The 14,769-nt window shown below is 34.9% G+C and overlaps 2 protein-coding genes across 7 annotated transcripts in view; one reads left to right on the top strand and one right to left on the bottom strand.

Annotated features, from left to right (window-relative positions):
* The first annotated feature begins 7,894 nt into the window (after positions 1 to 7,894).
* LOC110373740 (uncharacterized) lies at positions 7,895 to 10,241 on the top strand. Its single transcript, XM_021331088.3, has 2 exons — positions 7,895 to 7,998; positions 8,487 to 10,241. Exon 2 carries the CDS (start codon positions 8,498 to 8,500, stop codon positions 10,085 to 10,087), a length of 1,590 nt encoding a protein of 529 aa, XP_021186763.3. The 5' UTR covers positions 7,895 to 7,998; positions 8,487 to 8,497; the 3' UTR covers positions 10,088 to 10,241.
* A 399-nt stretch (positions 10,242 to 10,640) lies between these two features.
* LOC110373736 (uncharacterized protein) overlaps positions 10,641 to 14,769 on the bottom strand; it is a 112,737-nt gene continuing 108,608 nt past the window's right edge. For 3 of the 6 annotated variants that reach the window (XM_064040740.1, XM_064040741.1, XM_064040742.1), the window contains 4 exons: positions 14,383 to 14,560; positions 14,192 to 14,218; positions 13,559 to 13,729; positions 10,641 to 12,014 (listed from right to left, as the gene is read on the bottom strand). In XM_064040740.1, coding sequence (XP_063896810.1) covers positions 11,725 to 12,014; positions 13,559 to 13,729; positions 14,192 to 14,218; positions 14,383 to 14,560 — 666 coding nt within the window. In that variant the 3' untranslated portion in view covers positions 10,641 to 11,724. The remainder of the gene's footprint in view (positions 12,015 to 13,558; positions 13,730 to 14,191; positions 14,219 to 14,382; positions 14,561 to 14,769) is intronic. The other 3 variants (XM_064040743.1, XM_064040744.1, XM_064040745.1) reach the window with 1 other exon arrangement.

Genomic DNA, 14,769 nt, shown 5'->3' with positions numbered 1-14,769 from the left:
TTAGTTAGGACGGTATCCACGCAATTTAGCTTTCAACATAAGCTATTAACGAGTTAGGGATCGGTTAGATCAATCGATATGTTACTGCTAAAATTAGAATTAGCATTCTGTTAACTTGGGGAAGGCCAATATTTTATTGGAGTATATAAATACTAGTAGTTTACCGCGGTTTTACCCGCGTCCCGTCTTCCCGATTTCCCTACTTTCTCATACTCTAGACTAGACTATCTGTTCATTTCTATAAAATATCATTTACAAATAAAATACATAAAAAACGGTTCAGTAGCTTTGATGTGAACTTTCGTTTTACAATAAGTACTTATGTATTTGTAAAGATTTCTTCAGAACTTTGTTACTGTGAACATATGATAGCGACTAACTACATAGTTTTTTTTTTCTTTTTTAATATATGTTTTTTGTCAATTTTATGTCCCTCTACCAACAAACGTCGTTGTATAAAAATATGTTCCTATCGCTTTTAAACTTTACCTATCTGAACCTGAAATCGAACCCCGTTTTTCATGATGCACTCTGAAAATAAATTACAAACGCTTAGCTATTTACAGAATCATACTTCCATGCAAAAATGTTTCATGTATTCCATCATTTATAAAAATAAGTATGGTAGAGATACCTACATACTTTGAACTGATAACAAGCTGAATTCTTTTGATTTTGTTATTGTAATACTTCATGAATGGTTTACGTTAGCGGAAATATTAAAATTTTTGGGTGTGTCCGGTTAAAAATAATTTCTTTCAATTTCAGATGATGCAAGAGATCAATAAGACTGGCATTTTCAAAAGGTAAAAATGAAATTTAATAAAAATGACTGATGATAAATTAAACATAATTAAGTTACCTAGTGGTTAAGTATAATAGGTAATTATGGTAGGTAATGTTAAAACAATGCTCGGCGTAGTCAGAACGTGGATAGGTCATCATCCTCCGAGCCTTCCAACCGATCCCAACATAGTTGGGAAAACGTGGATAGGTGACCCACTAAATATGTAGTAGTTAGGAAGGATCAATTAAGGGATGTAGTAATGAATTGTGGCAGAAGTTGTTACTAGGATTTTATGGACGTGTTCAAGAGCTGAAAAGTCTGATCTAGAGTTATCTTACTATGCTGTTAAGAAAAGACTTTATCGCTCCCACATTGCTCATTTGGTGTGACCGAAACTTTACAAACTCGAAATAGCAGCAAACAAAAATAAATGAATATTTAATTTATTAGCGACAAAACATTAAACACCAAATGTTAGCAACAAGCTATAATGCCTCTTATATAAACACAGTTAATGTCTAAAATCGAATAAACGTTTCTAACGCTTTTTATATCGCCGTTAGCTAAATTATGTTTTGTTTAAATTGTATTGGAATGTGTAATTAGAAGAATTTTATTGTAAACATTGCCAATCCGCAAGAAAAATGTTGCAAGGTTGCAAGTCAGAACAATTGTCTTCAAACTTGTAACTCCGAAAGTGTGAAAATCCTAGATATTTACAAGCTCGAAAGTCGGACAAGTAAGGAAGAAGTCTTATGTAATGCTTCAAAGAGGCCTAAAGACATAAGACATCAACTTTGTTGCCCATATATAAACTAGCTAAGTTGATTGACGATCGGTCAGCACTTTATTTTAATTTTAAAAGTCTTCATCAAATGAGTCCTGCTGAAGAGGGTACCCCTGGACAAACCGTCTATATTTCTTCTGGAGCCGTTGTGTAACTCTTTCGAACAATCCCGCAACACCTGGCAGATCGACAGTACAAACATCTAGAGGTACGAAGCAGAGTTTGTTTGTTTGTTTGAACTCGTTTTTCTCAAGAACTACTAGACCGACAAAAAAAACTGTAGGTACTAGATAACTCATTTATTGAGCAAAGCCAAAGGCTATAAGTTATACCTTTATCCGAATACCTGAAAGAGTTCCTACTGGATGCGGGCGAGACCACTGGCATAAGCTAGTCATAATCACGATCCTTTTAGCAATAAAACTTGTTATCCAAAACACTTCGCCTTGATATTGAAAAATTAAATTAAACCAACATTTTCTTTAAATAAGTATTTCGTCTATTCTGAAATCGTTTATTTATTTTGGTACATCAATGGCTGCTTTATGTTTTCTGAAACGATTCGGCTTTCAGTTTTATTTAAATTTATTTTTATGTGTTTAAATTGCAGTTAGAGGTCGTTTGTACGTTGGTTATGTTCTGTGAAGTAACAGTTTGTGAATAATCGTATTTTTAATTGTGAAGGTTTAGGAAAACCATGGGCTGATTACTGTTCAGAAATAGCAGTTTGTTGTAAATTATACTCTTTATAAACCTACTAAAAACTGACTAAACCTACTACTAAAATCTGGTTAAACTTGAAGTCAACCCAAACATAGTTGGGAGAAGGCTAGGCAGATGATGATGATGATGATAATGTAGGTAGGTACTAAATAATACTTAACACTATCTAGTAGGTATCACAAATACGAAAGATTGAAAATATGTATGTCTTTTTCACAGAAAAACTACCGAATGGATGTTAAATAAAAAATTTGAAGTAATTTAGCTTATGTACACGACGTATCTTACCCATACTTTCTTCACGGCACCTGCATCATTCGCTGTACACCTGAAAATGGTTTCTAACGACAAAAACTTTGACGAGAACGATATAATTTCAACCTAAAATTAATGAATTCTTTCAACATCATCCAAAATAAATTACCGAACTTATTACTATAACCGCTTCTGTCGGTAAGAATCGGAAGCTGTAACCCTCACCGTTCCTTGATCTAAAAAGCATCTCTTTTGATTCAGCCGTTCAGCATTCAGTAATTGATAAATAAACTTTATAATTTTAGAAACTTCTCATCGTGTCATAAATACTATTGAACGTTGATGCTTTAATGTACAGTCGGCGATAAAAGTTGTAGGTAACTGTTAAATATTTTTTTCAGCTTTTTACAAAAGTTTCTATGTGTTGTTATAATTACATTATTTTCACTTTTTTAAGAGTGAATGTTTTATTTTTACAGATATTTACACATTTACAAAAAAAAATTACACATTTACAATAAATGTAAAAAAATTAAATTATAAATTTAAAAAACCCCCGACCCAAAAAAAGTACGCAATAATTATGACAAAAGGTTAAAAACGCTAAACCCTATAAAAAGCAAAAAATAACTTTTAACACTACGTAAACTAAATTTTGTCGTGTCGGGGGACCGCTCTAATTCATGACTTTAGATACGTGTTTTTTTTTTAAACGAATGTTGTAATTAGGTAGGTATTATTTGATTTATGTAAGTATTTATGAAGGTAAAAAGCGGTCCCCCGACACGTCAAAATTTAGTTTACGTAGTGTTAAAAGTTATTTTTGCTTTTATAGGGTTTAGCGTTTTAACCTTTTGTCATAATTATTGCGTACTTTTTGGGTCGGGGTTTTAAATTTATAATTTAATTTTATTTCATGCTTTTTAAAGGAGCTCCTTATTTTTTCCTTCTTTCATTTAATTTATTTTATCTTAAGATGGGGTCGCTATATGCGATCTCGGCCAAAGGAAGCTGTTTAACAATCCTCATGACAAACTGGCTCTGGGAGAATTGCACAGATTGAGAAACAATAAAGATTAACCTTTGGACATTCTAGATTTTCAGCAAAAATATAAATCGGTTTATCCGTTTCATTCCGGCATTCCAGGGTTTCATCCGCGACATCCCATTTCCAGCATCAGGTTCTCGTCAATCAGAAACATGAAGAGAACTCGTCAAGACAAATTCAACGAGCCCAAACTCGATGGGTTTACTAAAAGGCAGTTCAGGGTTACGTCTTCTACCTTCGTGCCCTAACAGCAGACCACCTCAGTGGTTCCAAAAGACATTAGTGTTTCAAATTTCAGATATCACATATACTTGCAAGTAAACTGAGCGTGTAACATTCCTATCACATCTAGCAAACGAGCTGATGACCTTGAAGACCTGAACCGATTTCCACCAAACATAGCTAAGAACACTCCCGACTGACATACCTTTTAAACAAAAAAAACCGCATTACAATCGGATCATCCGTTTGGGAGCTACGATGCCACATACACACACACACACACACACACACACACACACACACACACACACACAGACACGTCAAACTTATAACACCCCGTCGTTTTTGCGTCGGGGGTTAAAAACTATCCTAGTTAAAAAGTTACTAAAAAATGTAAAAAATGAATCCCCAATCATTGACACTATATTCCAAACAAAGCTGGATAAAAAAAACTGCGGATAACATTATACTAGCTTTCAACGATATGGAAACGATCCTTTGTAAGGGCGTGAAAAATAAATAACATTGTGTAGAATAGATACATTTTGACAACCTCGCGCAATGGTTACCATGCTGGACTGCCGAACTTGAGGTCCCGGGTTCGATTCCTTCGGTCGACATTTTTGTGATGAGCATGCTTGTTGACTGTGGTCTGGGTATTATAATACCTAAACCTAGCTATATGTATGTATTTATTAGTTGTGTTAGCACCCATTACACAAGATAATTAATAACTTATCATGAGGCTAACCGGCAGTGTGTGAAAATGGTGTCTCGACATTATTTATTTATAGATACCGGTATACCGGTATGTAGGATACATAGAGGGACATGGCTATTTTTACGGCTCGTAAAGTATTTGGTGCATCTTCATTTAACTTCGTCATTTACATTGTAACTTTTTAAAATGTTATGCCACTGACTGTACGAATGCATATCTTGTATGAGGCCATCTATTTCGGTACAAAATCAAAACATATTCTGTAATAAATTCTATAATTAATGCTCTGTTATATTTAAGTTTCGAGTTTGAGAAAGAAAAGCAAAATCGTATGAATGCTATGCCCAATATTGTTACTTAAAAAGCTTATTTTATTTTTAAAACTGGTATAATTTATTGCAAATTGTTATTGAAGAATTATTACGAGAAAGTTTTTAGGATAGAATTTAGAGATAGATGTATCTACTTTGAGATTTAGTTATAATGCCCTGCCTACGGTATATTTATAGCGTGTATCTGTGTGGGAACTTTTATCTATTTAAATTACCTAAGCTAACTTGAAGAAAGAGACGGACTTGATCGAAACAGTGTAAATATGTATAACTAACTACTAACAGTGAAAAAGGTAGTTTAATATACTTTTGGAGTTAACAAAATAACAAGGGGATCAAACAGTGACCCAAAGTTAAGGGGCTTTGGAAAGCCAAAACTGCTGACAATCACGACTCGGTAAAACATGAAAGTGAATGACCTCGAACCTGCAAAGTCTGATGAAAAATTATAAAGATGTTTTTTTACACTAATTAGTATACGTGTACACGAAGTTAGTAAAACCATGTTTTTTTAGCCAGTTTCTGAGTCTGATACACTCTTTCACTGATGGAAAGCACGTTCAATTGGTACTTAGGTACCAATAGGTAGGTAGGTAGGTAAGTAGTCAGAAGCCAAAAAGTCTGACAACCAGTCTTACCAGGAGGTAACAGGGTTGAAATCATAAATTGGTTGAAGAGATCAGAAGGCAGTAGCTCCGTGTAAAGCACTGGTACTCAGCCCCCCCAATATAGTTGGGAAAAAAAGGGCAGATGGTAGCTTTAAAATTCTAGTTCATTTTAAATAAATAGTTATCCTTTTGTAGGCAACGTTCTAAATATACTTATAAAAATATTTAGCCCCTAACACTAACGTCTTATGCAGTCAAGGAGTGTTCTAAGAGTGGCGTCCACGGACAAACGTCCAACATTTTTATATCATTCTACTTTAAACAATGTGTACCGGACCAAGAAATAGGTACATGCAATCTTATTACTGTGGGAACACAAGAGTTCTTAAGGAGACTTGGGTTATGTGGTACAGTGGGAAAAAAATACATTTTATATTATGTAGGTATTTGTTTTCATCATAATTTGATTTCATATTGGGTTCTTACAACCAAATTGTGATGAAAACATTTACAGAAGATATTTTTATTAAGATTTATTTGCTTCGTTATCTAACCTTACATAGAAATTGAATTTTTCAATGTCACCGGCATGCAGCGTACGCTAGTTGGTGAAGAGCGAGCTAATTGGCGAACATTGGGAGAGCCGTTCGTCCAGCAATGAATTTCTTTCAGTTTTTTTCATACTTACGAATACTGAGATTTTGGTATTATTTTGAGCTATTTCTCAAGGTTGAATCACGATTCTACAGGTAGAATTGCTACTTAGGAATAATTATACGGTTTATATCACACCATTACTAAAAGGGCAAAAAGATTACATATGAATCCTTTACCAATTGTGTCATTGTTCCCCATTGTCCTCTCCCAGCTGCTCCAGAGCGATGTAATCAAGGCGGCAAAACAAACATGTTGTGACCAGTAAGGGCAAAGGAAAAACTTCTTTAAGAGGAAGTATTGCTTTCTAATAAATTATATATTTTTGGAAAAGTTACAAAAATACAATGGGCTTATTTAAAAAATAAGAAATACTAGCCGGTAAATAAGGAGCCACCTAACGAAATATTTGAAGCCTAATAATATTCAATGCCCACGTACTTAATATTTTTAAGATCCCCTAAGTTTATCTTGCTTGTGCTTCGTCACTTAAGTACTTATTGAATTACAAAAACATCGTCGTATGACGATCTCAAATACGTCCATATTATAGCGGTAACACCTTTCTTCCCTGATGGTGTTTCATCGCCGTATTCCGGTCCAGCCGTAGTCAGTTGTCTGAAAGAAAAAAAAAGATATCAGCTTGTACAATATCACATTTTTACATATCACCCTAAATAGTCCGTATTTAAACACAACACATACACACACAACATAAAACAGTTATTCATTAACACTTACCTTATTTCAAATACACCCAGTCCTGGGCACTAATTACGCCTTAATAATGTTCATTGTTCGGTCTACTCGACGTCCGTACGTCATTGTAGGGATCCAGCAGAATACCAGCGTCAAGTATTCTACCTGACACATGTTGAGCTGGACCATTCCGTGCAAACTTAAGACACTGCACCGCACCTTTTGTTTTGTATTATTTCATAGGTACTTGTGTCGTTTTGTTTGTGCTGAATAAAGTCTTATGTATCTGTCTACTTACAATGAAGTTGTCATGTGTTTCAGAGCCTGATCTTAGAATAGGTCATATAATAGAAATAAAAATATCTGAAAGTATTTGAAATTGACTATCGATATCCTAAAATGGAGAATATTCAAACAAAATCCATGACATTGGACGGAGTCAAGGTTGACTCTAGAAGCATAATATGCATCACAGATTTCAAATATAATGCTATCAAAAAATAACAAGCTCTTGACTTTGGCACTTTTGATGTCAAGGTCAAAAATCTACGAATATCCGAATAAAACTGAGGAACACACAAATTATATATTCATTGAATATTTCCTATACTGGACTTGATATTGAAAATATTATAGGGTTGGCGGTTGCCATAAAAACGGAAGAAGCTGTCGAGATATTTTTGAAAGAAGTTGAGCTTTACAGTCTAGAACTGGTACCAAAATTCTTCAAAAAACAGCCAGCCTCTTGAAGCAGATTATAGTCCAAAAAATTACGTACCTACCCAATTCGAAATGATGACAGACATTGCCCGAATCTATAGCATACAAACTCTTTAGATCAAGATACTCCTAAAGAAAATACAAAAAAAACAGGTACTAAAGAATCCAAGCTTAGAGCTGACCCCTTAACAGAAGTCGAGAACAATACGCAACTAGCATTGTTTTAATTTAATAACAGTCACATACTCCCGCTGGAACACAAGGGGAGAAACGAAAAAATTAGTTGCGACACCCCTAGGGATTTCGCCTACACTCCTTCCCTTTATAAAAGCAGGCTCCAGTGGATCCAGTCCTCAGAAACGAAGGAGCAACCCTGAAGTCAGTACCTCTTCTCATATCTAAGCTGTGGAAACATGGTATTAAGCTTAACCGGAAAATTTATGTGAGTACCTAATTTTTATCTGGCTCTTTATCTTATCTTGTGGGTTTATTGGTTTCTGGTTGTAAGGACCTAAGTTTGGTTAGTAAGCTTAAGTAATTTTGAATTTTCTCAGTAGTTTCAACTCCTACATAAATAGTGTTATATGGGGTAATATATTTGGCTTTCCTCATTTATCCCTTTGATTATAAGTCGCTACCAACCAATTCCTTGATCCGCGTTGTAGTTCAAATAATTTTTAAACCATATTTAACTTTTGAGAACTAATATAAATGTAAGGACAAATAATTAAAAATAGTTAATATTATAATAAAAATAGTTAATATATAAATATAATAGTGACAAATAGTTAAATTGTTCCTCAAATAAATATTTATCATCAGTTCCTGCAAAATTTTAAAGATATATAACGGATTTAGGTACATCACATGGAATCTTAAAAGAACTAAACGGAACTTTCATAGTCAACTCATTCTAGTCTTTGTTTTCAGATTCTAACAAAATGCGCAAAAAAGTACAAACTTTTCTCCTCTTCGTCCTCATAATAACCACCGATGTCGTTCTTGGCAAGGCTAATAAAACAAAATCATTTAAAACCTACCACAAAAAGCACAGTTCTTTGAAAGAAAAACCTGAAAATGAACGTATTAAGAGATCGCTGAATGACGATGACGATCGTCCATTTTGGCCAAATAGAGGTAAAAAGCAAATCGGTAATGAACCCAACTATTACAACACAAAATATGATAGTGAATATGAGAATCCACAAAAGTATCCTAAATCGAATGATAAAGTGATGAAAGAACAACCGTTTTGGGGCAACAGAGGAAGACGTGATAGTTCTTTAGAAAACATTTACGGATTCCCTGTCGACTACCCTAGCTACTCTGTGAAATCTTGTGAACGTTGCTCAGACTTCGATGAAACATCTGAAGAATTTAAATATATGAAAGAAAGAAGAGATGACTTTATAGCACCATTCTGGGGCACAAGAGGTCGTCGAAATTCTTTAGAAGTTGAAGGATCAGACGATGATCCTTTCTGGGGAAATAGAGGCAGAAGGCAAGAAAAGGAACCGTTTTGGGGCAACAGAGGTCGTCGAACAGAAAATGAACCATTCTGGGGAAATAGGGGCAGGCGTGAAGAAGAACCGTTTTGGGGAAATCGTGGGAGGCGTGAAGACGTCGAACCTTTTTGGGGCAATCGCGGTAGAAGGGATGATACTGAGCCATTCTGGGGTAATAGAGGAAGAAGGCAAACTGATGAACCCTTTTGGGGCAACCGAGGTAGACGGGAAGAGGAACCGTTTTGGGGTAATCGTGGAAGACGAAAGCTGTCAGAGCCTAATTGGATCCGTAAAATGGATTTGAAAGAATCGATTCTTAATGCTATAAATGCCGTTGAAGATGATATCGAGAATCTTTCACGTCTGAAAAAGAGTAATACTGATCCGAATTCGTTTTGGTCTGGAAGAGGAAGGGATAACAAACTTTCAGGGTTATTTAATGGACCTTCAAGAGGTAGGAGTAATTTAGTAAAATCGGGCAGATTACACGGACAAACCACTGAGCCAGGAACTGTTCTAGATAACCGAATGTACGTTGATGAGCCAAATTATATTTTAGTCGAAAGAACCGGTCGATCTTCAGCTGAAGCAGATGACCCTTATTATATATCGCGAGGTAAGAAATACTACATCAATTATAGTTTGGAGCAAGCAGCCAGGGATAGACGCGGAGCTATTGAAGAGATCGTCAAATCTGTACGAAATGATCCATATTACATCGCAAGAGGTAAAAAAGATATTGACATTCTAAAAAACGGAACGTCTTCGGCTCGTAAAGAGGAATTCGCTAAAGCCAAAGAATTAATCTGTGCTGCAATTGATTTGATAACGATTAAAAATGATGGAGGCAAAGTAAAACGGGAAATTGATGATAACGATCGAGACAGGCGGACTATATTAAAGAAATTGGCAGCTCAGCTACAAATGGACCCATATTTTGTGAGTAGGGGCAAGAAAAATCAAATTTCCGGCGACAAAGATTATCTCCAAGATTTCATAAGTAACGTAGCAGAAAAATGTAACTAAGAAATATATTTAGTACTCTTGTCATTAGATGTTTTCAAAGATATAGGTACATATTTATGGAATTTGGTGTAACTTTAATCTGTAAGTAGTGATTTCGTAATAGTGCAATTATAAAAATTTGTCTGTGACCTGATCAAATAAAATATAGATTGTTTATCATGGCTTCATTAATTTGCTTTGTGTTACTTACCACATGTTAATCAACCAATTAATACAATTTAAAACAAACTATAGATCCAATTGAAGTATCCATGCGTATATCGTATGAACCTATGTATATAGCAGGTAAAAATAACACAATCGATGGACTAGTTTAGAACTAAAGAATGTATTTTGAAATTTTGGAATTGGTCTTTTGCACACCCTTTATAAACTTGGAGTTAAATTTTATAAGATTTGAATAATATTAGACCTCTTAGATAAAGGTAAATAAAGGTAGGAACAAACACGAATAGTAGTAAAAAGTAAAACAAAACATGAGAAGCTTTGATATTTATATTGTTTATAATAAATTCTCACTAGTCACAAATCTTACCAAAATAAAACACAGTCATGTTAGTGCGACTTTTTTATTATTCTGCAATATTATAAATATAGGATACATCGTCCAAACATCCTATTTTAAAAAATGTTGCTCTCATTTTCTGTCAGATCAGGTAACATTACAAAACTTTTTGAGCAATCACAAAATTATATATCTCTTTTTTGACCAGATTTTCGATGATGTGGCAAGGTACATTCGGAATAACAGTTGTATACCTACTTCTAATCTAAATGAGAAAAATATAGGTTACAGTTCTGATTTTGGTTTCGAAAACATCATTTTTGAAGTTACCCCTGATTACTTTCTCAACTTTCTAGAAGATTCCGTGAAAAGTGAATAAGAAAGATTCGATCTAAAAGATAGTTCTAAAGATTACACCTAAATAGACGAAGAGATCAGTCTAGATTTTTAATTAATTTTAGACATCAAAAATCTTCTTGCAGATTTGAGTACAGAATATTTTTAAGCCGAGTTTTTCTAGTAAAGTCTAGTGAAAAACGAAATTGAGCTAGTAAGCACGAGTAACGAAAATTACGAAAGCTATGACAATGAAAGTAATGAACAATTTAGAAGACCTAAAAGTCCCTTAGGTACACAAATTTGTCATTATTTCAATAGCCTAAAACAGTATTTCACTACTACTCAGACAACGATAATATTATAAAGACACAAATGTCTTGATATGGGCTGGATACATGTAAATAGTTCTAAAACACTTGATAGAAACGTCTATAAGGTACGCAACAGGCCATTATACAGATGGTCCAATTTATTTAATAATACTGCACGTTTAAATTAATTTTGATACATTGGGGCAAATTGATAAAATGTGACATTTCATGTCCTAACGTTAATAATCTCATATCACGCTCACAAGCGCAAACACAAAATGATTTATTATATTTTTAACATACATCAACATTTCGAAATGAAAGCTGGAATAATACTAACATTCATTGACGAAAACATTTAAAAAATAAAACCTTTAGGCTTTCACTGACGTGTGATCCGTACGAAGAATGCAAAACGTCAATTTCAAGTCCTCGACGCGGTTGGCGTCCAATATTAGAACCCTGTAGGCCGTGAAATTTGTTCAGACTCTCCACAGTAGTAGGTGATTGGTCGAATCCTCTCTGCCTGCGTCTTCTGTCGTGGAAGAACTCCTGAAGTCCTCGTGTCCATCGCCACCAGAAATGATAAGAGTTTCCTTATTATTTTGAGTCGGTTCAGCTTGTTTCTGTAGTTTCTCGGCGTTTGTCGACCTGCGACTTAGCGCCTTCGTCTTGAGTGATGTCTGTGTGGTCTTTGCTGGTTGCTTTTGTGCAGCTGGGTTTTCGACTATCGTTAAAAACCTCACGTGCCCGGTATGCCCGTAGGTAATACCTGTAAAGAAAGCAGTTCCACCTCATTTGTTTGTAATTTCTTCAAAGCTTAGTATGAGGGTGTCAAAGCCATTTTTTTTTCCATTACGGAGTAGATACACTGGTTTGTTCCCACTAGTTCTACTGCTTAGTTCTACCGTAGAACTAATGGGAACTTTTTTTCCCACTAGTTCTACTATATGAGATGTAACAAAATAGTAGAACTAGTGGGAATTATGGTTTTTATTGGTATTCCCACTAGTTCCACTGAACATTGACAGTAGAACTAATGGGACATAATTTTGTTCTACTAGACAGAAGAAGTACAGTCGACGGCCGATAGTTGTGATTTTTTTCAGAGCTCAATATCGATAGCAGTCAGAATAACTTAGATTTTTTTCATGAATTTCAACAAAAATCAAATGTTTTTCTTTAGAAAAGTACTAGGACTGCAGAAATGAAGAGGAGCTAGTAAATCTTTTTTGTTCATCTAATTTTATAACACCTCTGTGGTGTTGTTTAAAAATCAGATATTGATAAAAAAAAACACGCTTTAAAAAGTTAGTTTAATGTGAGTGTTGTGCTGGAAACTAACAGTCTTTTACAAAAAGTTAAACATCTGTTGAACACTTGTCTAAGTAAAGTGTGGCTACAAAAGGGACTTTAGGTCAACGTCATAATTTGTAAAAAAAATTGACAAGTGTTCAACAGATGTTTATTTTTTTTTTGTAATTTTTTTAAGCGTGTTTTTAAACTATTATTTTTATTTGTTTTTTTTTTTGTCTTAATCATAGGGCTGCAATTCAAACAGTCAATCCGCAAGTATTTTTAAATAATTTCAATACTACATTAATTTTGTATAATTTAATGAATATCAATATCTGATTTTTAAACAACACCACAGAGGTGTTATAAAATTAGATGAACAAAAGGATTAACTAGCTCCTCTTTATTTCTGCTGCCCTAGTACTTTTATAAAGAAAAACATTTGAATTTTGCTGAAAGTTTGAAAAAAATCTAAGTTTTTTTGACTGATCGATTTTGAGCTCCGAAAAAAATCACAACTACAGATTACCGGACACGGCGAGATGTCACCCAGGCCGTCGACTGTACTTCTTCTGTCTAGTAGAACAAAATGTCCCATTAGTTCTACTGCCAATGTTCAGTGGAACTAGTGGGAATACCAATAAAAACCATAATTCCCACTAGTTCTACTATTTTGTTACATCTCATATAGTAGAACTAGTGGGAAAAAAAGTTCCCATTAGTTCTACGGTAGAACTAAGCAGTAGAACTAGTGGGAACAAACCGATACACTTGCGCACTACGGTTGTAGAAGCTAATTCTACAAATAATTGAGTTCAAATAGGAGAGAGGTACATAATAAATCTGTAATTGAAGCAGATTCAAGATAAATAATTAAAAAACTGATATTGCTTTGCCAGTGGTTCAACAAATAAAGTTGTCAAGTTGACAGTTGACATGCCTCAGGTATATTTAGTGTAACTGAATCCCTAAATCCTTGAATAAATAAATAAATAATTATATATTTGTACGATAACTCACCAGTAAGATGCGGCACAGTGAACACCCCAGTCCTGGCATTAGGCGAGTTGTGCAGCGGCGCAGTCAGCAGCACGCCAGCACTCGTGCCGACCCACAACGTGTCCCGATGTGCCAGCAAAGCCGTCACGCGCAAACACGCGGCTTTGTGCTGACGGATTATGTCGTCGCAACCTGATAACACCAGAATATACTGTAGATCTTACGTAAGGACTGTAGGCATGTGACCTAAGTGCAGTTACAGTGGTGCCGTTCACGAAAGATGTCCCTTAAATGGTGCTTGTTTGTGCATATACGAAAGACAGGAAGCTTCCCAAACTGGAATTCTGGGGGAACCTTAAAATGCCCTCTGGAAAGTGGTCATGTTTCGTGAATCGTTCTGTACCTGGTAACAACCGCTACGCTACAAAGTAAAATAACTTCAAAAGTTTAATGCTGAGAAGAAACATTCAAAACGTTAAAGCTAAGCAATCGCTAAAATGATGAAAATGAATGCACTCGTTGCTGTCCGTTATGCACTGAGCTCATGGCACACTAGTAACAGTAACAAAAAAAATAAAAGGTCTTTTTTCAAAAACCTGCACGGTAGCTTTATCATAATTAATAGTTGTTTCTCTATATCTTGCGTTTACAGACCTAGCTTTCCCCTCGTTATTCTCAGACCTGGTAAAATTGTAGTTAATGTAAGCTACTGCGTTATGATTAGAGTACAAAAATGTACATTGTTAGTTAAAATTTCAAAAGCCATTAAAGTATGAAGAAGCAATGATGCCAATTGCATGATTTTGTACATCGATTTCTCTTAGAATCAGAAGCAATGTCCTTACCATGTAACATCTTAGTAACTTGTGGAGTAATATTAATTTCTGCCAACTGCTCACGAGTGCTGGAGTTATAGCATCGGAGCTGGGCAGCATTGTGCAGCGACAGCCATATCGTACCACCTGCTACTGCCATATGGCTGATCGGCTTCGTCTCCGAACTTATTTGGAATGTTTCGTCCACCTGAAATCAGAGGAAAAGTGATTGTGAAAAAATTACGCAATACCAAGTTATATAAATTTCTACTTAAAAATAAATGGCCCTCTTAAAACAAAGAACTTAATGATTCTCTTATCATAACACTCTCTCCTAATTATGATCCTTCCAGAATTTCGTCTTTGTGGCTTCTTTCATTTTCTTAAAGTGGGTCATACATGTCGTCTTAATACATT

This window comes from Helicoverpa armigera, chromosome 23 (genome assembly GCF_030705265.1).
Source record: "Helicoverpa armigera isolate CAAS_96S chromosome 23, ASM3070526v1, whole genome shotgun sequence".
Lineage (NCBI taxonomy): Eukaryota > Metazoa > Arthropoda > Insecta > Lepidoptera > Noctuidae > Helicoverpa > Helicoverpa armigera.
Note: the sequence above shows the minus strand (reverse complement) of the source record. Positions and strands in the feature narration are given on the sequence as shown.

Bases quoted from the DNA above. Each gene is read 5' to 3' on its own strand.
- LOC110373740 (XM_021331088.3), top strand. From the start codon at position 8,498: ATGCGCAAAAAAGTACAAACTTTTCTCCTCTTCGTCCTCATAATAACC.